Genomic DNA, 24,625 nt, shown 5'->3' on the forward strand with positions numbered 1-24,625 from the left:
TGCCGACTGGCTCAGTGACCGCAAACAGACGGTCAGGGGCGGCTCGGAGTCCCTCCCGGTTTCCCACGGTGTGGTACAGGGTAGTATTCTTGGACCGATACTTTTTACAGTTTTTACCAACGACCTTCCGTCTCACGTACCGTGCGGCAGACTGATTATGTACGCGGACGACACACAATTCATTAATACCTGTGGACAGACCAGTATCGGAGAACACGCAGCCGACCTAGAGGTCATGCTCGGGGTGGTCCAGGCATGGTACAATCAAAACAGCCTGAGGATAAACCCGTCAAAAACAGAACTGATCATGTTCGGAAAAAATCACGGAGCCGATTTTTCTATCCAGTTTGCCGGTGCAGTAGTTCAGCCATGTGAGAAGGTGAAGGTGCTGGGAGTGGTGCTCGACTCGCGCCTACAGTGGGTGGACCACGTGTCCTTAGTGGTGCGCCGGTGCTACAGCACCTTATCAGGTCTCTCAAAATTCTCCCATCGGCTGCCGAGTTCGGTCAAAAAACTAGTCGTCGAGTCCCTGGTGTTCCCACACATTTTGTACTGCGCTACTGTTTGGGGCGGGTGTAATAAAACCCAAAGACATAGGGTTCAGAAAATTCTAAACCATGCCGCGCAGATCGTGTCGGGATGTTCACGTCGGACGCACGTTACGCCACTTCTAGCCCAACTGGACTGGCAGAGCGTGGACTCCCTCATACGCGAGAGAGATATCATTACCGTCCACAAGCTGACACACTCGCATCTGGCTCCTGTCAGACTGAAACACAAGGCGCTGTGAGGTGTCAAGCCGCTGTACCCGGGCTACGGAGGCGGGTCACCTGGAGCTGCCCCAGGTGCGCTCTGAGCGGGCCCGGCGGCACTTTTGTTTCCGGGCCGCTATGAGCTGGAACGATGCCTCTGATGCTGTCAGGGAGCCAGTAACTGTCGCCACGTGTCGTGCGAGACTGCGATCAAAGTGAGCTTCTGCACTGTGATGACTGCATTTTAACTCTGTATCAACTTTGTGTATTAATCTGTAGAACGCGTCGCGAGGTACAGTGTTTTATAGTTAGGCTGTGATTCTTGAGCGGTGACAATAATATGTAGGTATGTAGAAACCATGTGATCATAATTTGTATGTAGGTACCAATACCATACATGATGCTTCAATGTATATTGACGCAAGCTTTAAAACCCACCATGTGGAGGCTTAAGATCGTAAATAAATAAATAAATAAAATATCTCACCTCACAGTGATCATTACAACAATAGCACCGACTTGATAGTGGATTTCAAAGTACTTGCATCAGCTCTTCCTGCTATTGCAGACGATCATCTCCTCAGGGTAATGTTGTTCGGGACATGAACGAAGATCGTTTTCGGAGTTTCATAAGTGCTACTGCAACAGCCTGGCACAAAACAGGACTTGTACGCTCTTCTCTGCACTTTGCCCTTCAGTATATCACAAAAGAATTGTTTAGAATCCATCTTACGCTTCTTTCACAGTCTCCCTTGCCACCGTAGGGCGTAGATAGATTGCTGTTGCTGATAAGTTAAGGCACGGTAGATAGAAATTACCTCGGTTCTCAACGCCTTAAGTTATTTTCATAAAAAAGAACAAATAAATGATCAATAAGATGACAGGAATGTAAACATTTTAATCGTAAAGTAGTACAAATATTGGAATGAGCTTTTGCTTTTCAGCATCCTCCGATTCATCATCTTTATCATTTGAAAATTCGAGGTACATAAAATGTTTATCACGCGCTCAATGTTAAGTGGGAATATAGTACACGGCAGACACATCAATTTTTGACACTGAACATTTCATCCGTAAATGTTTTGGCATAATTTAAAGTTAAAAACAGCGCGAATGGCAGAGTGAAGCAAACAACATCTTTCACCCATTGATATAACATGTAATTTGTGGTGCGCCAGATGCGCCATTATTTGTCAACCGCAGAATGTGACATGTGACGTAACAGCATCAAGAGCATCTTTTTTCAAGAACTTTTCAAAACAAGTTTCCTATCTTTCTTCCCCCATTTCTCTCAGCATATTGATTTTATGAGGCAATGGTATGCACCATAAATTCTGTGAAAATAGTTTGATCATTTTCATGCATTCTTAAAAAATCGAGTTCCCAACCCCATTCTTTCCATCAAAGGCGCCGGCGAAAACTTCTGTATTAGCAATCACCGCGAGACTCACAAGCTGAAAATTTCTGAGCCGGCGATCGCAAGAAGATTCACGAATCACAAGTCCACAACTTCTGACGCAATGATCCCAGGGAGCCTAACAATTTTTCGGGTTTGTCCGGGTGATTATGGCTCAGTGACCCTGACTGACACATAGTACGGACCAGCGCACAGTGGGGATTTTTCCGATCTAGCACCTATTTATTCGTAGAGGGCAAACCATAGGTAGAATTGTAGCCAGATTGTGCACAGATGTTGGCTGGTGTGTCCTGGTGAGAATTTTACCTGTAAATGTGCATAATCAACATAGTATAGGGGGTTCAATTGGACCCCCCGCTCAGCCGTTTGGCCCCTGATCAAGCTAGAGCTTCGCGGAAAAGTCAAGCATGCTGCCTATGACGAAATTAGGCCGAATATATCCAATTTCAAAGTCCAAGGTCATAAGCTGACTTTCCAAGTCAGTTTAATGACCCAACTAAAGTTGGGAAATCGAGACCTCTTGAAACTTCGCAAAGTTAGGGTGTTACGGGGTATTTTGGGGTGCTGATCACGAATTTCATGTTAGTTTTGATCACAGACGATGTCTTTATGCATTTAGGCCAGGTCGGGTCAGGTCACGTTAGATCAATTAGTAGGCGTCCTGCCGGCCATCCATAGAAGTGTCACCTACTACTGATAGCTTCGTAACATGGAACGAAGGCACTAGAAATACTTCGTAAATATTCAAATGACTGCTAAATTCGAAATCAGCACCAAAAACTACCCTAGAAACAAGTAAAACTCGAAAAAGTGAACCAAGGTCATCAAAAGGCCAATGACCTTGACTTGACCTTCACGTGACCTTGACTCCCACCATTATGCATGGCACCAACATCATTTCACATATTTGAACGTTTAAAACCACAAAAAGACTGGAAACCGCGGATAATGTGAGCTGGCATACGCCGAATCGCGATTCCGGCCAAACATGGTCTCGAGAAATATGCCACAGGTCAAAGGTCAGTTGGGTCAGAGTCATGAAATTTTTAGATTAGATGTAAAATTGATGATCTCGAGGGTACCGAAAGTTTCGGCGCGATCGGCCGCTTTTTGCGCGAGTAATTTGCGGAATACCATGGGGTTTTATCCGACCCCTTCCCTCTCCCCCTCCCCACAAGTGCGATGGTTAATAAGGTTACGGTATGTATAATTTACGGTTGTCATCCTATTCCTAATGAATGTGTCTCAGAAAATATGCATCATATAAATCACGAAGTAAAATTATTCGCCTATGTCCGGAACATACCTGTATCGTGCTGTTTGCCCTAGCGCTCCTCGAGTGGGGTGTTAAGATACTCTAATGTGAATATTCTGTGTTCAGGCAAGTTTCGGCAGCCAAACTAGGCGTTGTCTTGTGCAGAAGAAAGTGGCGAATTCGATAGGATATATTTCGGAGTGGAAAAGTGTGGAGAACATTGTTGATTTCCTACATTTATTTAGAATACCATTCCTTCAATATGGTGTCTGTAAGGGTTTTTTGTAAAGGGCATTTTTGTGACCTTAGTAAGGTTGTGGCATACTTTCTGTTTGCCATTCCATTCCTAATAAAGGTGCCTTTCAGACGATATGCAACTTGAAGACCTCGCAAGATTAAAACCAACAGGACAGGACAATGAAATTGAGCTATACTTTCGGGCCTTGCTGAGCCCATTGAGTAATCACGCATGAGTGTGAACTTTGGGCGCATTTTTCCTAGTTTTGCTGTGGACATACAGATAAAACAATGCCATATATAAAAAATTCAGACATTTCTTAGCCCTACTGACACAAAAAATAAACAAAAATCCAAAAAATATTTTTTGAATTAATAGGCGCTAGATCGGAAAAATCGCCGCGCTGCAGCGCGGCGATTTTTTATCTGAGCTAGCGTGAGGTACGCTAGTAACTAACGCGTTCCAACGTCGCCACATAACCCTTCTCACCAGTGATGTCCAGTCTCTTCGACGACTGAGGCAGCAGCCGCAGCCACTTGCCGGAGCTGTCCACAGGTGGGCTCACATCGAGCCGCTCCAGAGCCTTCAGCGGCTCCAGCAGCGCCTCCAGCTGCCAGTCGCTGATGCCGGCCGGCAGCGTCAGCTCACGCAGACTGGAGGCGTTGGCACGCGCCAGCCGGCGCAGGGCAGAGACCCGCAGCTTAAAGCCGTGCAGGTTGGCCTTCTCCAGATCGTGGCAGGTGGCCGCTGGAATAAAGCAACACAAGTCAGTGAAGAAGTGATCGCTCATATGGACAAGGAATAACAGTTACAGCGGGACAAAGCGTACCATGTCGTGTGTAGCGCGTTTCACACAGGACTCACCGACCAGTCGGAGGTCGGTGTCCGTCTCAGCGGTCGGCGCCTGCAATTCGGTCATCTTCGGCTGGTCCTGCACCTTCAACACGAGCTCTAGGCTCGTGGCCGGCGCCGGGACCTCTCCACCGCGGGTTTTCTGATCGGTTAGCTGCCGCCGACAGTCGCTGACGATATCGTCGACGGCGGCCCGCCACCGACGGCAGACTGTCGGCACCGAAGGAACAGGGGGATCGGGTGGCATGTCAGCGACAAACATCAAAGTCAAAGTTCAAATACAGGCAGCGTTAGAAATTCTAAAAAATATAACATCGATATTCCATATAATGGCAACCGGAATTCACCTAGCTACAAGCCATTCATTGGAGTTTATATATCCACCCAGACTTTCCCAACTTGCTGAACTCTCAGTTGGCTAAGGAAACATACCACATCGACTCGGATGATAGTTATTGTGACACACGACCTCGCCAGTCGCCAGGACACTCACCCCGCCTGGCTCGGAACATGTCCCTGCAGTCCACCCTGCTCAGCACCATCTTCAGAAGCTCGGTATCAAGGTGGTAGATGTTGGTCTCGCGAGGAGCGGGCGGCCTCAGCTTACCGGACGCCGGCCCAATCTCCTCCGTAGTTGGGGTGACGTCACAACTGGTGGTGGTGGAGTCACACTTGTCACAGGTGTCGGCCTTCGGTGAGACCACCTCTTCGCCGTCACTGTGGTGAAATGACGTCAGAGTGACGTAGTAAGACGTCATCTAAGGTCAGTCATAAGGCGATAATTTCGAGATGTCTTCATTTTACCGAGACAGCACCGTATCATGGACGCCCACGTAAGCCCATCCAGTGTCTTACAGACAAACTGTATACACAACCGGGTTGGTTCTTACAGACAAAATGCCCACACAACCAGGTTGACTCTTACAAACTGTCTACACAACCGGGTTGACTATTACCGACAAACTGTCTACACCAAGTGTCATCCCTTGCAGCCAAAGGCGGCTGCCTCTAATGTTTACTCTTATCTTTGCCCCCCCCCCCCAGTGCCACCCCTCCTGCCTCTCAGTCTCACCTCTGGGGACGGCCGGATGGCGCCGCTCGCCGGCGGACCTCCTGCCGCAGCTCCTCCACGACGACCTGGCGAGTGGTGCGCTCCTCGAGGACAGCCTGTCGCAGGCGGACTACCTCTTCACGTAGATGGACCACCTCCTGACGCAGTGTGGCGTTGTCTCCCTTCAGTGCGGCGTTGTCTCCCTTCAGTGTGGTCACTTCTCCCTTCAGTGTGGCGTTGTCTCCCTTCAGTACGGCGTTGTCTCCCTTCAGTGTGGCCACTTCTCCCTTCAAACCAGCCATCTCTTCACGAAGAGCAGCCAGCTCTCCGCACAGATCTTCTAAGTCCATCTGGAACACAAATGATAAGTAGGTACAGTCCACAGCAGAAGTAATGTGGGGTTTCAGTCATGGGTATGTTCTGCTTCTGAAGCTTAGGAACGATTTACCAGACTACAATAAAACTGTGAATGTAGCTTATATGTATTGTCACCCTTGCAGCTGCAACTTTAGCTACTGACATCTTCTTTTCGATCACTCCGCATTAACCCGGCAGTTGCTGGGTTATTTCACTACCCACCGTTTGCTGGGGGGGGGGGGGCGTTAAACGCCCCCAGCCGATAACTCGCGAACCAATAGGCGCAGCGAAACGCACGAGGCGGCAAACAAAAGAACGCGACGAGAAGCTTCAGATGAGTACTTTAAAGTTGAATTTTGAGGTCACAGGTCGGGTCAAGGTCAGGTCAAACACCTGAAATCGGGCTTTCAGTAGCATGGACTTCAGGACTTCGCAATGGGCGCCTCTCGTCATCAGCTCTGTCAAAACGGTGCACAATCCATCATATAAGGCCTACAAGAGTGTCTGCTCCATGTAGGGGTCAGTCAAGCATAGGTCAGGCCTAGGGTCAAGGTCAGGTCAACCGGGTAGGCAAATATCCCCGAAAATCAAAACTGATATTCGCAGCCTGTGACACATGTTTTAACCCGCGCCCTGCTGGGGGTCCTGGATTTCCACGCCCTGCTGGGGGGGGGGGGTGTTTGAACACCCCCCTTGTAACTCGGCTCCTGGGCCACGTAGCGATACGCGGAAGGCGGCGTTCGAAAGAGCGTAAAAAATAATGACGAAATCACTTCGGTCAATTTTTTGGTCAGGTCAAAGGTCAGGTCACCAGAGGTCTTTGAAGGCAAAATTTCGCCGATTTCCAGGTCGAATGTCGAAAATTTCCAAGAAGCCAACGCATAACTCGGGAACCAATAGAGCTACAGCGCCGCGGAAAAGCGCAATCGATAGCCCTATTAACGCCCTTTCTGAGCAATTCTCTCAGATTTGACCTAACGTCAACGGTTTTGCCTGCAGGGGGCAAAAACTGCAAAAATAGCCGATTTTTTCGAAAACAGTTTTTCTGCAATAACTTTTGACCCAAGCCTTGTACGAGCTTACTTTTACCGGCATCGTGTTCCTCTCGTCAAGACGCATCGAATGAACTATAATTTGACCTTGAAAGGTCAACTTGAAAATTTGACCTCAGGTCAAGGTCATGACCTGACCGGAAAGGGTATGTTGCATATCAGTCGATCCGTATCGTCGAGCTGAACACATCTAAGGCGTTTTCATCGCTCTAGTATGTCTCTATCAAAAGTTATTTGCGAAAAACCATTCGTGACCTAAGATGACCTCAGGGCATAAACAAGGGTCACGGACACCATTTTCAAGCTCAGTGTGTCTAAATCACTTGTAATTCGGTGTTTGGGAGCGTTTATAATGTCTTTCATCCAAAAGAGGCGCATTTCAATTTTCTCCCATTGACTTATAATGGGGAGGTCGCAAAATTGACCTGACCTTAGGTCATCGATATCAAAATTCTGAGATATACATTTTGTACATGCTATTGCTCTTAGCAATCGCTGAAAGTTTCAAAGCGATCGGTCTCTCGGTGTAGCTATGACAGACATTGAAAGTTTTTATGAGGTGAGGTCACTTCAAGTGACCTGGTGACCTGACCTTGAACGACCTTGGTCTGAAATTTTCACAACATGTGTAGAATTGATGTATGATAAGGTGTACAAAAAACGGCGGCGCTCCGCGCCGCCGTTTTTGAGATATTCGCGAAAAACCACAAGGGGGGGTGTTCAAACACCCCCCCAGCAGGGCGCGGGTTAAAGGACAGGCGCAGGTTCGAGTCAAACATCGGTTCCGTGTTTCCATCCTCAAGACAGTCAAATCCAAGATACCTAAAAGAAACAGGTAGGTCGGGTGTTTTGAGTAAAGCCCTGGTGACGTCACGGACATTTCTTATATGGAGAATTTCGCCTTTAAGGAAAATATTCTACAAACGAAAATTTGTATTTTATAAGCAAAAAATACAGTCTTTCAATTTCAATATGAAACTTATATAACTTAATTACAAAACTTAAAATCCTTTGAGTGTTTGTCCCAACCCCCTGCTATACCCTTGGTCACGTGACTAAAATGATAAACTGCGTTTTACAATGTTATGACTTAACCCGGCGGCCGCTGGGCCTCCGCGCCACCCGCCGGCCGCTGGGGGGGGGGGGGCATAAAGTTGCCCCCCCTTTACTTCTGCGACGATATCGTCGCAACGCGAAGAGATAGAGAAGCGAAACTTTGCACACATCTTCCTGAATACCTAGCCGAGGTTGTGTCCAAATTTGGTGTCGATCCCATTTGAAATGACGTCACAGTGACGTCATAAGTGAAATTATAGATTTGCGACTCTCATATTCCTCACGATACATCACATATATGGGACCGAATATAAACGGCCGATTATTGGTCAGAAACTAGATGGAAGTGTAGTAAGATGTTTTAGGATGACAGCAGGTGCTGTCCAGTTCATTTACAGTCGAGTTTCATGCTCAGCGTCATCAGAAACGGTCCATGTCGGAAAACGACAAAACTTCATGACGTCACTGTGACGTCATCTTAGGTGCTACAACCACCAAACTTTCCTCAAACATTGCCTAGGTATTCATTTGAAGCTATGCCAAGTTTCGCGTTCATAGCTCATCAGGTTTCGGAGATATTTCACAAAACGTAAAGGGGGGCAACTTTATGCCCCCCCCCCCAGCGGCTCGTGGGTTAAACAAGAGTAATAAATATTAAAAGTGTACTATTTATGATGTTTTAGGCAGAAATCGTGTAAATATATCCTTAAATTATATATAATCTGTTGAAAAGAAATCACGTGATGTTACCAGATTGTGCTCGGACAGCATCTTCTTGAACTTCGATTTCGAGTACTTTGTACCTCCATAGAGGCCTAATAACGGACGTTTTCAGTTATAAAATGAAGCGCTGAATCTAATAAGGGCAAAATGTAATCATTTGTTGCCCTTCAGGCTTGGCTATCCAGGCATGAACTTTGGCCAGTTTGTGTGCAAAGCCTATGGTAAAGGGAAAACTTCACGCCCAGCTGACGTCACAGACCTCGGCTACCAAATCGTGTCCGGTGGGGGTCGGTCAAATCCTTCTCCTTCACGCCGCAACCCCCTGCTCCGGGCTGGACGGCCAACTCTATCCCCTGCGGGAATGGCTCCACTGGAGCTAGCCTGCAGCCGGGTGCAGTGAGTGCCAGTGCACAGTGGGGATTTTTCCGATTTAGCACGTCTTTATTCGTAGAGGGCAAAGCATGGGCAGTATTGTAGCCAGATTGTGCACAGATGTTGGCTGGTGTGTTCTGGTGAGAATGTTACCTGTAAATGTGCATAATCAACATAGTATATGGGGTTCAATTGGACCCCCCGCTCAGCCGTTTGGCCCCTGATCGAGCTAGAGCTTCGCGAAAAAATCAAGCGTGCTGCCTATGACGAGATGAGGCCGAATATATCCAATCTCAAAGTCCAAAGTCATTAGTTGACTTTCCAAGTCAGTTTAATGACCCAACTAAAGTTGGGAAATGAAGACCTCTTGAAACTTCGTAATGTTAGGGTGTTACTGGGTATTTTGGGGTGCTGATCACGAATTTCATGTTAGTTTTGATCACAGACGATGTCTTTATGCATTTAGGCCAGGTCGGGTCAGGTCAGGTCAGATCAACCAGTAGGCGTCCCGCCGGCCATTTAGGTATAGTAGGTGTCACCTACTACTGACAGCTTCGTAACATGGTACGAAGGCACCACAACTACTTCGTAAATATTAAAATGGTTGCTAAATTCGAAATCAGCACCAAAAACTACCCTAGAAACAAGTAAAACTCGAAAAAGTGAACCAAGGTCATCAAAGGACAATGACCTTGACTTGATCTTCACGTGACCTTGACACCCACCATAATGCATGGCACCAACATCATTTCACATATCCGAACGTTTAAAACCACAAAAAGACTGGAAACCGCGAATAATGTGAGCTGGCATACGCCGAATCGCGATTCCGGCCAAACATGGTCTCGAGAAATATGCCACAGGGCAAAGGTCAGTTGGGTCAGAGTCATGAAATTTTTAGGTTAGATGTAAAATGGATGATCTCGAGGGCACCGAAAGTTTTGTCGCGATCGGCCGCTTTTTGCACGAGTAATTTGCGGAAAACCATGGGGTTTTATCCGACCCCTTCCCCCTCCCCTCCCCACAAGTGCGAGGGTGAATAAGGTTACGATATGTATAATTTACACTTGTCATCCTATTCCTAATGAATGTGTCTCAGAAAATCACGAAGTAAAATTATTCGCCTATGTCCGGAACATACCTATATTGTGCTGTTTGCCCTAGCGCTCCTAGAGTGAGGTATAAGATACTCTAATGTGAATATTCCGTGTTCAGGCAAGTTTCGGCAGCCAAACTAGGCGTTGTCTTGTTCAGGAGAAAGTGGCGAATTCGATAGGATATGTTTCGGAGTGGAAAAGTGTGGAAAACATGTTGATTTCCTACATTTATTTCGAATACCATTCCTTCAATATGGTGTCTGTAAGGGTTTTTGTAAATGACATTTTTGTGACCTTTAGTAAGGTTCTGGCATACTTTCTGTTTGTCATCCCATTCCTAATAAAGGTGCCTTTCAGAAGATATGCAACTTTAAGACCTCGCAAGAATAAAACCAACAGGACGGGACAATGAAATTGAGCTATACTTTCGGGCCTTACTGAGCCCATTGAGTAATAACGCATGAGTGTGAACTTTGGGCGCATTTTTTCCTAGTCTTGCTGTGACATACAGATAAAACAATGCCATATATGAAAAATTCAGACATTTCTTAGCCCCACTGACACACAAAAAAAAACAAAAATCCAAAAAAGTTTTTTGGAATTAATACGCGCTAGATCGGAAAAATCCCCACTGTGCAGTGGGCTGGTCGGCCTGTCCGACTGGACAGGTTCAGCCAGGTGACTCACTGGGATGCCTGCCCAGACCAATGTCTCGCCCTAATTCCTACCATCCTTCCGGCTCTGAAATGGTCTTGTCAGACCGAAAGGGCCTAACCCAACAAAACCAAAACAATCGAGTCAAGTACGGGGATGGCTGATCTGTCACTGATTATTCTGCGTGGTTCGGGTCCGTTTTTGTTTGGCCGTGACTGGTTGGCCAAACTTAGGCTGAACTGGCCGGATATTTGTCATGTGTCGACTGATGTCTCCATTGACGACTTGGTTACTGAGTATGCCAATGTCTTTAGTTCCGAGTTAGGACGGTATATACGCCAGTAACTGACCGTTCCACCAGCACCCTACGACCCTTCTCACCAGTGATATCCAGTCTCTTCAGCGACTTTGGCAGCAGCCGCAGCCACTTGCCGGAGCTGTCCACGGGTGGGCTCACATCGAGCCGCTCCAGAGCCTTCAGCGGCTCCAGCAGCGCCTCCAGCTGCCAGTCGCTGATGCCGGCCGGCAGCGTCAGCTCACGCAGACTTGAAGCGTTGGCACGCGCCAGCCGGCGCAGGGCAGAGACCCGCAGCTTGAAGCCGCGCAGGTTGGCCTTCTCCAGGGCGTGGCAGGTGGCCGCTGGAATAAAGCAACTGACCAGTCAGTGAAGAAGTGATCGCTCATATGGACAAGGAGTGACAGTTACAGCGGGACAAAGCGTACCAGTTCGTGTGTAACGCGTTTCACACAGGACTCACCGGCCAGTCGGAGGTCGGTGTCCGTCTCAGCGGTCGGCGCCTGCAATTCGGTCATCTTCGGCTGGTCCTGCACCTTCAATACGAGCTCCAGGCTCGTGGCCGGCGCCGGGACCTCTCCACCGCGGGTTTGCTGATCGGTTAGCTCCCGCCGACAGTCGCTGACGATATCGTCGACAGCGGACCGCCACCGACGGCAGACTGTCGGCACCGAAGGAACAGGGGGATCGGGCGGCATGCCAGCGACAAACATCAAAGTCAAAGTTCAAATAGATAGATAGATAGATAGATAGATAGATAAGCTTTATTTCAGACTCTGGGTCCATACTCTTAAATACTGAGGATTTCAGCCAGTGCAGTGGCAAGACAACCAAATGTCACACAAACAATCATTCGGGCCTGTTTCAGCACTCTCGCAGAGCTATGTGCTAAAATGAACGTACAGTTGCTGTTGCCAGTGGCGCCTCAGGCGTGAACGGTATTTTACACTCGAATTTTCAGTCTTTTTTACCAGCTCACTATCACATGTACTCAGCCTGCACATGAAGTTATAGATGCGCTGTCTGATGAGAACAGCACAATGAGGAACACGGTGCACGACACATGTGTGAGAAGAACTCTCGTACCTAGAAATGCCTAGCATAGTTTTCAATACCGTATGGTAAGCCACCATCAGCCGGCGCAACATACACTGGCGATAATTTGACCACAAGTGTGCAGTGTACATAGATGAACAAAACGCTGTAAAGAGACGCGCCTTTGCTGCTACCGAGCACATGTGAAAACGACGAATCAGCACATTCCCCTGTTTGTACATTTGTTTACACTGCCGATCTATGTCAAGGTCATCTGAGTAAGCATGATTACTGATGATATGCCCTAAGTATTTTACATGATCAACCTCCTTTAGAGGAACACCTTCAATGAACAGCCTTGGCAATATCAAATCTTTCATGTGTTTAGAGCGACAAACCAGTACAACACTTTTCTTTGCATTGTACAAAATATTGCAAGTTTTTCCGAATTCTCCACACAATGAAATCAGTTTGCTCAACCCTGCAACCGACGGTGATAACAATACCACATCATCTGCGTACATCAGATGATTGATTTTCGCATCCCCTACCCAGCAACCTACATTCTGTCTATTTAACAAGGAACTCAGACCGTCCATATACACATTAAACAGATATGGGGACAATATGCCACCCTGCCTAACGCCGTTCGATACCCTAAATTTAAAGGAAATGGCACCACCCCACCGGACACACATTTCCTGACGGGCGTACCAGTACACAAGTACACGAACAATGTATATTGGGACTGCTCTATCTCGAAGAATGTCGAAAAGCCTTTTATGCTGTACACGATCGAATGCCTTGCTTGAATCCAAGAAACACATAAATACACTGCCATTCATGGACTTGTACAGATCAATAGACTGTTTCAGGAGGTATATGCACTGGTCAGTTCCCATTCCCTTTTTGAAGCCAAACTGATTGGAGGCTGTCAACAGGTGGTCCTCTATCCGTTCCAAAAGGATTAGTTCTAGCGCTTTACTCATTACGCTAGCTAGCGCAACAGGTCGGTAGTTATCTTTTGCAGTGACCTTACCAGCTTTATCCTTGATAATCGGCACCAGGACCACCGCCATCATTGATTCTGGGAGAATGCCATGCATAAGTAGTGCTGTGAAGCAAGCGGATAACTTTGACAATAAACTTTTCCCCGCATATTTCAAGTTTTCGGCCTGTAAACCATCAATCCCACTAGCTTTCCCACACTTCATTTTTTGGACAGCATCCTGAATCTCGCCTTCGGACACTCTGATATCACCTACAGACGATTCCCTGTCCTCTTCCCAGAGCGTACCATCTGATGACGGCATCAAATTGAGAAGGCTGGAGAAATGTTTCCCCCAAAAGTCAGCAATCTCACCCTCACCACACACACCATCAATCACTGATGGTAGGGGAGTACTACTGTTACTCAGCGATCTTATTTCTTTCCAAAAAGATTTACAGTCATTGTCACATAACTTTTTGGCGATGGCTTCACGTCTCAGAACATTTTCATTTTTCTTAACAAAACGAATGGCATACTTACACCTGGCCCTGCCTCTGCTGTAGGCATCAAACACTGGGCCATGCTTAGGTTTCCCTGCTTCTTGCCAAAGTCGATACAGGTCCTTTGATTCTTTGTACAGGTCAGAAACATAGTAATTCCATCCAGGGACACATTTGAAAGACTTTCTGGCCCTAGCATCGTTTACAGAATTTTCTGCCTGCAAAAGGGCGTGACATATTTGTTCGTACAGCGCTATGCACTCTGCCCTGTGTTCCTCTGAAGTGCAGTTCGGTTCAGAACATGTTATGCCTGGTGCATCAGTTGCAACACCAGTTAACAAATCCTTACATTTATCAGAGTATATCTTAAGAGATTCAGGAGATAACTGGTCCCACTTAGTGCTACTTTGCACATCGTTTTGAACCGCAGTCATCTCTGGTAGCTGTGTGATATCCATTTTGAGCAATAGCGGCAAATGATCACTTAATGAGGGCTGATCGCCAATTTCCATATCAGAAATAGCAGCATGTGCATCGCTACTGGCAACAACATGATCCAACCATGATTGAGTACCCCAAGCGTCGCTTACATACGTAAAACTGTCACCAGGTAACATCGCCTGTGATGATAAATGAAGGCTGTTAGAATCACAAAATTGCACTAAGGCAGGGCCAAATAAGCTATTGTGACAATCCTTCATATCAGCATTCCAGTCACCCAAAATTAGAAAGCATGTGGTGTTAAGGTCGCTGATGATACTTTCTAAAACTCCTAACTGTTCAGCATACTTATCGGTATTCTCACGACACTGAAATGGCATATATACATTAAACACGATGAGACGTTTTGTGGGCAGAGAAATATCAAGGGCACAGCACCAGTCTAATTCTAAGTCAATAGGTTTCGCAAATGCTGCCATAGACTTCCGAAACAGGATAGCTACACCACCAGACGGATGACCAGTGCATATACCATCTCTAAAATCTACTGTTGCACAACCAAAACCATAAAATTCTTCATGAAGACTATTCAGGTGACCTAGCTCCTGCTTCGAATACCACGTTTCTTGAACACATGCTATGTCCGCGCACTCTAATACATCAACAACATCAGGGCGTAACGATAGGCTTTTACTAGTTTTGGGGAGACCTCGAACATTGAAACTAGCTAATCTCATGCGGATGAGGAGCTTGGGCTGATGGTGGCCCGGTTTTGAGCGTTTGTGATCGGCCCACGCCACCTTCTCACATAGGTGTTCTCGGGCCATAAGTCTGGCTGTATTAGCATGTTTGGCTCCTCGCATCTGCAGCTGACACGAAATGACCTGTAAGTGTCATATCGAGTTTGAACGCTCTCAACTCTAACATCACTATCTGCGCCCAGCTTTCCTATCAGGAAAGTTTTGACCATCTCAGGGGACACAGACGTGTGGAATCTAGACACAAAAATGTGCGCTCTCCTATGGGACCTACTGTCCACTGTTAACAGTCCAGTGTTTTTCGCCGCGCCAGTTACGCTCCCAGAGGATTCGTTGGTTGCCCTCCCCACAGCTGTGGAAGGACTAGCGCTGGGTGACGCTGCAGTCTCATTTTTAGTCACAGGAACCGGTTTTAGCTTACCGTTTACACGTCTCATCGTCAACCAGTCCTCCTCCTCCTCCCGCTTAGCTGTAGATGACACGACATCTGCATATGAAGTAGCTCCCCTTCTCACTTCAGCTTTATTACTAGGAGAACTGTCGTTGGAGCTGTTCGAAGCGTTGCGCGAGTCATGGGCCGCGACCGTTGCTGGCTGACTCCCGGAAACAGCAGCAGCAGCTCTTGCAGTAGCTGTATGCGCTGAAGTGATGTCAGTCGCAGCAGTCGAGGTCGAGGAAGTCGAGGTCGAAGTCGTAGCTTCTGAAGTAGAGGCTACTGTGACGACAGGAGCAGACATTGCACCAGCAACGTCATGGTCAGTCACAGCAGTCTTACTCTGGTTGCTCACGATCTGATCAGTCTGGAGCTTGACCTGGCCGACCACTTCCGTGAGCGACTGCACGGCGCACTGTTGGGCGGTCATACTGTCCTTCAGGAAATCAAGCTCTGACTGCGTTTTCTTGATCTGGCTTAGCAGACAGGAGACATCAAGACTGTCAAAAGAAACCGGAGGCAGCTTTTGTAGATCACGGGCTACAAACAAGGGGACGTCTGTTCCCTTCTCTTGCATCAGTTTGATTATGTCTTCTAAGTTTTGTTGAGTTTTTTTCCTCCCAAGTCTTTTCTTAAATCTTGAAGTATCAGCTCCAGCACACAGATCATATAGGAGCCTTTTTGATGCTTCTACATCCGCTTCATTAAATGTGGACTCACATAGCTGAACAATGGTATCTGGTGGTAAAGTATCAAGCTTGTTCTGAACGAAGCAAAGAAGTTCGTCAATCATGATGTTCTGAGGACCAGCTGAGTTGCTCATTTCTTCAGTATTTTATCTGTCGAGGTTTGCTTCATACGGGCTCTGTCGTGCAAAACACGAGAATTGCAACGAAAAATCAAGAGCCAATCACGACTTTCGCAAGGCTAGGAAAATCAACGCCAAGCGATTTAAGTCAAAATTTTTAACGAGTTAAACGCTGATTAAGCAGCTTAGAATCCACTAAATCGGTATGATTCTAGTACAATCGCGTACTACAATTAATGTTCTTTCAGAGCATACCAATTTGATATTACACCGATTACCATATCCGCATTAAATAACCAAAAAACAGGAGCGCTGCAAAACACGTCCGACCAATCCGACCGACCTTCATGGTTATGATTAATTCATGGTCATAAATACAGGCAGCGTTAGAAATTCTATAAAATATAACATCGATATTCCATATAATGGCAACCGGAATTCACATAGCTCCAAGCCCTTCATCGGCGTTTATATATCCACCCAGACTTTTCCAACTTGCTGAACTCTCAGTTGGCTAAGGAAACACACCACATCGACTCGGATAATAGTTATTGTGACACACGACCTCGCCAGTCGCCAGGACACTCACCCCGCCTGGCGCGAAACATGTCCCTGCAGTCCATCTTGCTCATCACCATCTTCAGCAGCTCGGTGTCCAGGTGGTAGATGTTGGTCTCGCGAGGCGCGGGCGGCCTCAAGCTACCGCCTACCGGCAGCGCCTCCTCCGCAGTTTGGGTTGTGACGTCACACTTGTCATAATTGTTGTCCTTCAGTGAAGTCAGTTCGCGAGGCTCTTCGTCGTCACTGTGGCGAAATGACGTCAGTATGACGTGGTGTGACGTCATCAGAGGTCAGTCATTGGGATATAATTTCCAGACGTCTTCTCTTCCGAGACAGCCCCGTACCATCAATCCACGTGAGCCCATGCAGTGTTCATCCCCCATTTCCAACCTGCAGTGCCATCCTTGCTGCCTCACAGCCTCACAGACAAGACAAACTATCCACAAAATAAGGTATAACTACTATTACTGACAAACTGATCACACAACAGTCACTCTTACAGAAAGTTGTCTTCACAACCGGTTAAGTCTTACTGACCGACTATCCGTACAGCTGGTTTGAGTTTTACAGACCAACTGTCTACGCCCAGCGTCATATCCTGCAACCAAAGCCGACCTCCTGTTACTAGGTATTTGCCCCTAGTGTCATCTCATCGACTAACCCCTGGTGCCACCCCTGCTGCCTCTCAGTCTCACCTCTGCGAACGGTCGGATGGCGCCGCTCGCCGGCGAACCTCCTGCCGCAGCTCCTCCACGACGACCTGGCGAGTGGTGCGCTCCTCGAGCACAGCCTGCCGCAGGCGGACCACCTCTTCACGTAGATGGACCACCTCCTGACGCAGTGTGGCGTTGTCTCCCTTTAGTGTGGCGTTGTCTCCCTTTAGTGTGGCGTTGTTTCCCTTCAGTGTGGCCACTTCTCCCTCCAGTCCGACCACCTGTTCACTCAGGTGGTCGCAGTTTTTCTTCAGTGTGGTCAGTTCCCCATCCAAACGGGCAATGTCCTCTTGATTACGATGTGTCAGTTCCTCCTTCAGAAGTGCCATCTCTTCTTTCATCTGGATAAACTTCTCTTGGAGCTGTCCAGTCTCCATTTCTAAAACAGAAAACGTACGGTATAAGACTGAGAGAACGGTTTCACCTTAAACAGGCTAATGGTCGTAACGGCATGTGTCTATGGCTATTCTGTGAGTTTATGATTTTTTAACCCTCGCCCGTATAGGGGGGGGGGGTCGAACGGACCCCCCCCCATGGTTTTTCGCGAATAACTCGCGTAAAAAGCGGCCGATCGCGACGAAACTTTCAGTACCCTCGCGTTAATCAATTTTACACCTACTCTGAAAATTTCATGACCCTGACCCCAATGACCTTTGACCTGTGACCTACTTTACGAGACCATGTTTGGCCGGAATCGCGATTCGGCGTATGTCGGCTCGCATTAGCCGCGCGTTTGCAGTCTTTTCGTGGTTTCAAGCGTTCAAACATGTGATATGATGTTGCCCCCATGCGTTAGGGTGGGTGTCAAGGTCACCTGAAGGTCAGGTCAGGTCATTGACCTTTGATGACCTCGGTTCACTTTTTCGAGTTTTACATGTTTCTAGGCCAGTTTTTGCAGCTGAATTCGAATTTAGCAACCATTTGAACATTTACGAAGTAGTTTTGGTGCCTTCGTAACATGTTACGAAGCTGTCAGAGGCGGTTGACACCTACTAGGAATACCCGGCAGGACCCCTACTGCTTGACTTGACCTGACCTGACCCGACCTGGACTAAATGCATGAAGACATCATCTGTGATCAAAACGAACGTGATATTCGTGATCAGCACCCCGAAAAAACCCGTAGCAGCCACACTTTACGACGTTCTAACAGGTCCCGATTTTCCCGACTTTTAGGTCATTGACCTGACCTGCAAGGTCAGCCAATGACCGAGGACCATAAAATTAGGTATCATCGGCTTCCTCTCGTCACGGGCAACACGCTCGTTTTTTCCGCGAAGCTCTAGCTCGATCAGGGGCGAAACGGCAAGGGGGGGTCCAACGGACCCCCCTTTATACGTTCGCGGCTGGAAAAACACCAATACGGGCGAGGGTTAACACATACCGTTGTTGGTCGGAAACCCAGGAGTCATGACGTCACTATAACCTCAATCTTAATTTTCCCCACCAATTTGTTTGAAATTTCATCGCAATGAACTTCAATATATTCCCTACATGCAACCAGAATTTGGCACTCCTGCGACGCGGCCGTTTTTTTTTAAGCGCGGCGAAAAAAGTGGGGGTTTAGCTCATCCAGCAGCTCGCGGGTAAAGTAACGAAGTTTTCGAGACACTATGATGCGGTACGTATAGAATAACCCCTTTCCTCAGCCCTGATCTGGCCAGTCCCCCGGCCCTCTCATAACGAGTGGATGGGGGGAGATACGACTCCTGGCGGGGCTTTTACAGAGCTACTTTTATACGTCAGAGGCTGGTGTAGGCGTGGTGCGTGAGCCACAGCTGGTTCGTACGAAGTTTCATCCACAGTTGGTTCGTACGAAGTTTCATGTCTGTTTTCCCCACCCGCCGTGAACTGAGCAGAGGGTGTTCACGAACTCTCTCACCGTATCACTCCCCTCCACAACCTCTCCCCATCCCCCCCGCTGACCCCGCTGACCCGCTACCCCCGATACCGAGCACCGGCCACCCGACCCTCGGTGTCAACTGTCATGTCTCCGTCGGCTGACTCGGTCGTGGATCAGCTCCGTGTCTGTGTGTTCAGTCAGCAGAAACACCGGTAGAGAGCAACACTGGAGCCAGAGAGAGAGAGAGAGAGAGAGAGAGAGAGAGAGAGAGAGAGAGAGAGAGAGAGAGAGAGAGAGAGAGAGAGAGAGAGAGAGAGAGAGAGAGAGAGAGAGAGAGAGAGGGAGAGGGGAGAGAGAGAGAGAGAGAGAGAGGGGATGAGCGGGGGAGAGGGGGGAGTAGACACGGCCCGCCGTACCGGTCCGATCTCCGAGCCGTGGTCCAAATGGACGCGTTTCCCAGTATACAGGCCGTGGTGAGGCACAGCCCTCCTTCGCTGTGGATTACCCATCAGTGGTGCTCATCCCAAATTATTGGAAAGCCGATACCAAACCGGGATGACAATGGCTTGGATTCATTATACCACAAACGTTGGTATCCGATTGACATCTCTTAAAGTTAATCTATCCGTTCCTGACATAAGGTCTGCTATTAGGTAACCAGGGGTCAGCAAGAGACATTATAGCTATTCAACGCTATTTTCTAACATCCTGACAATAACTTAAACGATTCTATGTATAGAACGTAATAATTAAGATAAAAGTCACATAGGGGAAGCGGGGGTAACACCGCCCCCTAAGCTTTTCGCCAAAATGAGAGAATATGTGTGAAGTCTCTTGGTAGTTATTGTCTTGGTTACAATATTTAAACATTTGCTCACGTGTTTTAGGTACTTATTTTGCATGCTCCTAAAAGGTTTTCATGTATCACGACTTTTAAGTTTTATACAGCTGGCAAGTGCTTGGTCGGGATGCATGAAAAATATAAAGTAAAAAGTCAAATAAGCTGCTTATTCCCGACTTAGGAACATCTACGAACATAAATAAAGCGTGTCTTTGGAATTTCATCACTTATCACGCTACGAACAGGAAACACCGCAACCTCAATTGGGGTAACACCGCCACGGGGTGGCGGTGTTCCCCAATAAGTGATCACAAGCAAAAATCGCCAGCGGCAAGAATGTACTACACGGTTCAAGCAAACCTATCTTACTGGACAAAGCCGATCAGTTATTTTTCGATGTAATCAAGTACCTAAATCAAAATGAGTCTCTACTTCAAGACATTCAAAAGTTCTCCCAACTCATCGAATTTTTATAAGAGAATGTGCATTTTTCTTTAAATGCCCACAATGAGCTTCGATTACACTGAAAAACCGGAACACAAATCAGAAGACGCTTACCTTCGTGCGGTTAATAGGAAATAACGGATTTTTACACTTAATAGTTCATACTTTCGCCGCCAGATGGGGTGGCGGTGTTTCCCACAGTGGCGGTGTTCCCCCCGCTTCCCCTAGGAATAACACCCCGTCAATAAATATAACGATTCTAGGGGAGAGTGGGGAAAGATGCCCAGGGTTTGACTATGTCATATATTATTCGAAAATGACGATCGGAATGCCAAAACTTGGAGTTTCAACGGAAGCCTACATCATTTTTCTCCAAAAATATCACACTTTCGTGCCTGAAATATGATAACTTTTTTTGCTATTAGGCATTTTCCTGAAGAAGTGAAAGGGGGCATCTTACCCCACAGGGTGGGAAAGACGCCCCCTGCGGTTGGGTAAGATGCCCCCTGCACTATAAGTGACATAAATAGGCACGTGAATCGCCTGAACGAATCAGTAGTCCCTTCGAGCCTGCAATAGACACTAAACGTCATCGTAAGGGCCCTCAAAAGTAGTCGTAAGGGGCTTCAGAGGTCATCGTTAGGGCCATCATAGTCCAGCGTGGCCAAACAAGCCTCCGTGGTGGCGTTCGGAGACCACTGTAGGGCCCTTATAGGTCTTCATGATGCTTGAGGGCCCTCGAGCCCATCGTGGGGACCTCAGATGCCAGCGCGGCCCGTGGAGCCAACGTGGGAGCCCTCAAAGGATGTCGTGAGGGGCCCTGAAACAAATAATGGGGCCCACAGAGGCCGTCGTGAGGGCTCTCAGAGTCAGATGCCGCCCAAAAAGTCGCTGTGTGGGCCGAGAGACCGGCATGGGGAGCACCCGACCGTACCGGACTCTCAATAGTCCCAGATGGGCTTTTGTCTCTCATCACAACTCACAAGTATGTAATAAATGATTTGACGGGCTGCTTGAAGGACAGCCTACGGATTTAGGGGGCGTCTTTCCCCATCAGGACAGGGGGCATCTTACCCCAAGGTACCGAAGTAACATTAAATCAGCACAATTTGTTAGCTTTAAAACTACACCCTGAAACAAACTGTTTGGGACACAGTACACGCATGTTAATGTATCACGACTATAGCAAGGGACTCAAAAATTATATACCTTCTTTGATATTTACAATGTTTTGACGCCAAAATATTTTTTGAAAGCAGCAAATAAAAAACATGCAATCACCAGCCAGCCGTTGCCCAACTGAGCTTCGCAAATTTTTGTTCAGTTAACAAGGCAGGCTTCCGCTTTACGCTAAGAACATTAATTTCCAGGTTCGATTCTTCGTTTCCCCGCTAGAGGGGGTGGGGCGTCTTTCCCACCCTGGGCATCTTACCCCACTCTCCCCTATAAAACGTAATAAGATAAAAGTCACATAGGAAATACGTGGTCAAATCTGACCTGACCGGTATATAGCGCCGTGACCCAGACCAAACTCCTCAGACGAGCTCCTCATCCTGGTAGCTGAGACGTCTCCATGGCAAACGCCAGCCAGTCGCGCCCAACGGCAGAAAGGGACTTCCCCAGCCCACGCGCAGCGGGGCGAACCGCGCCAGGGGGACTTTCCCGTTCAGGAAAACTGAAGCCGAGTGTCCGTTGTTTTTTTAGATAAGTACGCTCCTTACCATGTTTTTACATGTCCTGATTATTGAAAGAGTTGTAAACGTCACGATAATCCATCCAGGCCCTGGTCTCAACTCTCAGGCCTCCTTATCAGCTTCACCTAGCCCGGCCAAAACTAGCCCTGCCTGACTAATCTTTACCTAACCCAACCACTCACTTCACCCTGCACCCAAGACTCTATATTGATATACCCCTACAACTACCTAACACTGAATAGCTACCACTGGCAGAAAGCTATCCAGCAGATTACGTCAGACTGATGGGGATGTGTCACGTGACCTACTCACCCCAGCGGATTACCTCAATGTTGGATGCGCTGATAAACATCGGTATTTAGATTTAGGGCATGGAACAGAACAGAATCTATGCTTGTTCAACTGTTGGAGCTCAGCATTCGGCCATACCTTCAACCGGGTACCGTGCCGCTGAGAAAGAGCCCCTGGAAAATACCCACAGGCCACACAAAGACCACACTGTTTAGCCAGCCCCCCCCCCCCCCTCATCCCCACAGAGATATGTGACCGTCTGTGTCACCCCTCTCTCTCTCTGACCTCACCTCGTCTCCTCTGTCCGTACTGTCGTTCTTAGCCGTCCGTATTTCTCCGTCTCCACTTTCTGTAGGTACTCTCACCTACTACGCCACACTTCCAGCAGCCACTGGCAGTCCCAAGGCCGTCGCTCGACCGTCAGCCGCCTCTGGTTCCGACAATCGCCGATAGGTGGCAGCAGGTCCTGGGCTCAGTTTGCTGTATATAGTTCCGACTAGGGATGTCAATTACGGAAAATCGTGATACCGATACATTAGCGTCGCCACGGGGGGGCAAGCGGGGCAGCTTGCCCCCCCCAACCTCGGACCGGGCACCCCCTGGGATCGATACAGATCCGATGAGATTTTGGAGTCGGGAAAAATGGGGGGGGGGTACCTTTCTGAGAATGCCTGTGAGGTCTGACTCGTTCAAGCCAGAGTCGGAGTCGCAGTCGCCAACATCGTCAAGACACCGACTCCAGACTCGGAAGTGTCAATACTGTGATTCATTTCATGTTCCTCGTTGGTTCTTTATTACATTTTATAGCTGATTTTCATAACTTTTGAAGTGCTGATACCAAATTTGCGTTCAAAGCGTGACACAATCTTCGGGCCTTTCTCAACTCTCGTCAAATGTCTGCGACAGACTCAAGTACCGTTCAAGTGCCACAGGGCTCATGACTGCTTGCTTTTCACACAGGCTCCGAAGGAGCTCCACTGAGCTCTAAGAAGCCATCAGAGGGCCCAAAGCCTCTGAGAGTCCCACTGGTGTTCATATTCTCTGAGGGCCCATACAGGGATCTTTGAGGACCTTACACATGCGTGGACCTCTGAAGGGCCACACGGATCTTTGAGGATGCTTTCAAATATTTCTGAGAACCTTAGGCCTCTGATAGCTCAGCCGAGCTTTTGAGGCGACAGATTTTGCTGAGCCCAAGCCTGCAGTTTAGGGGTCACGACTCAGGTGTGCCTCTGAGGGTCCCAGCACATGTTTCTTATGTCCCTATGTAGGGTCCTTAGGGATTCGACACAGACCTCCAGGTTCACACTGCTATTTGAGGGCTCCCTGCTCACCCTAGGCCTGGTCTCTTAGCGCCCGCGGCGCCGCCCACACTGGCTTCTGAGGGCCCCACCTTGGGCTCGGAAAGCCCTAAAGCACCACATACACGTAACTATTTGGGGTGACCAACACCGATCTTCAGGATCCTAAGCAGGCCTCTGAGAGCTCACACTGACCCTGAGTGGCCTAAAATGGCCTGGAAGTCCCAAGCCTGTCGCCAAGGGGTCCTTTGCCGCTATGCCGTGCGAAATTTTGGTTCCGTTTAACATCTTTTCTTCGCATTTGCAGCGCTTCCCTACACACGAAAAACGAGAAACTTTTTGTTCACACTCTCGTGTGAACAAAATAGGTACCTCCTCTCACTGGAGCAAAGATGAATTAGGTAGGTACCTCCGATTCACACTTTCGACATTCACTCTACGCCGAAAGCCCAACTTAGCTTCAATCGGCGGCTGGGATAAGCCCTATGCATTTTACGTAGAACCTCTGCAATCTGCATGCATGCGTGAATGAAAGTTTCAGCAAGGTGATTCGATTAAGCTGAGCGTTTAACCTTTTTTATGATCATGAGCGACGAGCGTCTGCACAGGGGCTCTCCAGAGTGCGTCGGCAAGCGCAGCCATTGTGATTCTACCGGTCGTTTTTTGTTCAAAAATTTAAAAGAAAATGAATTTTCTTTAAAAAAAATGGCAAGTCATAGTTTCAAGGAAAACCTTGTCACCATCGTATTCCTCGTACCATTGCGCGTTGAATGATATGTAAAATGAATGAGTAACGACTG

The 24,625-nt window shown here is 47.9% G+C and overlaps 1 protein-coding gene across 1 annotated transcript in view; it reads right to left on the reverse strand.

Annotated features, from left to right (window-relative positions):
* LOC122393463 overlaps positions 1 to 22,932 on the reverse strand; it is a 34,262-nt gene extending 11,330 nt beyond the window's left edge. The window contains exons 1-5 of the mRNA XM_043389484.1: positions 22,815 to 22,932; positions 17,394 to 17,790; positions 16,727 to 16,941; positions 4,527 to 4,724; positions 4,152 to 4,409 (exon numbers count right to left, since the gene is read on the reverse strand). Coding sequence (XP_043245419.1) covers positions 4,152 to 4,409; positions 4,527 to 4,724; positions 16,727 to 16,941; positions 17,394 to 17,788 — 1,066 coding nt within the window. The 5' untranslated portion in view covers positions 17,789 to 17,790; positions 22,815 to 22,932. The remainder of the gene's footprint in view (positions 1 to 4,151; positions 4,410 to 4,526; positions 4,725 to 16,726; positions 16,942 to 17,393; positions 17,791 to 22,814) is intronic.
* Positions 22,933 to 24,625: the final 1,693 nt, after the last annotated feature.

Source organism: Amphibalanus amphitrite, unplaced genomic scaffold (assembly GCF_019059575.1).
Source record: "Amphibalanus amphitrite isolate SeventyFive unplaced genomic scaffold, NRLGWU_Aamphi_draft 000536F_arrow, whole genome shotgun sequence".
In the NCBI taxonomy this organism is placed as follows: domain Eukaryota; kingdom Metazoa; phylum Arthropoda; class Thecostraca; order Balanomorpha; family Balanidae; genus Amphibalanus; species Amphibalanus amphitrite.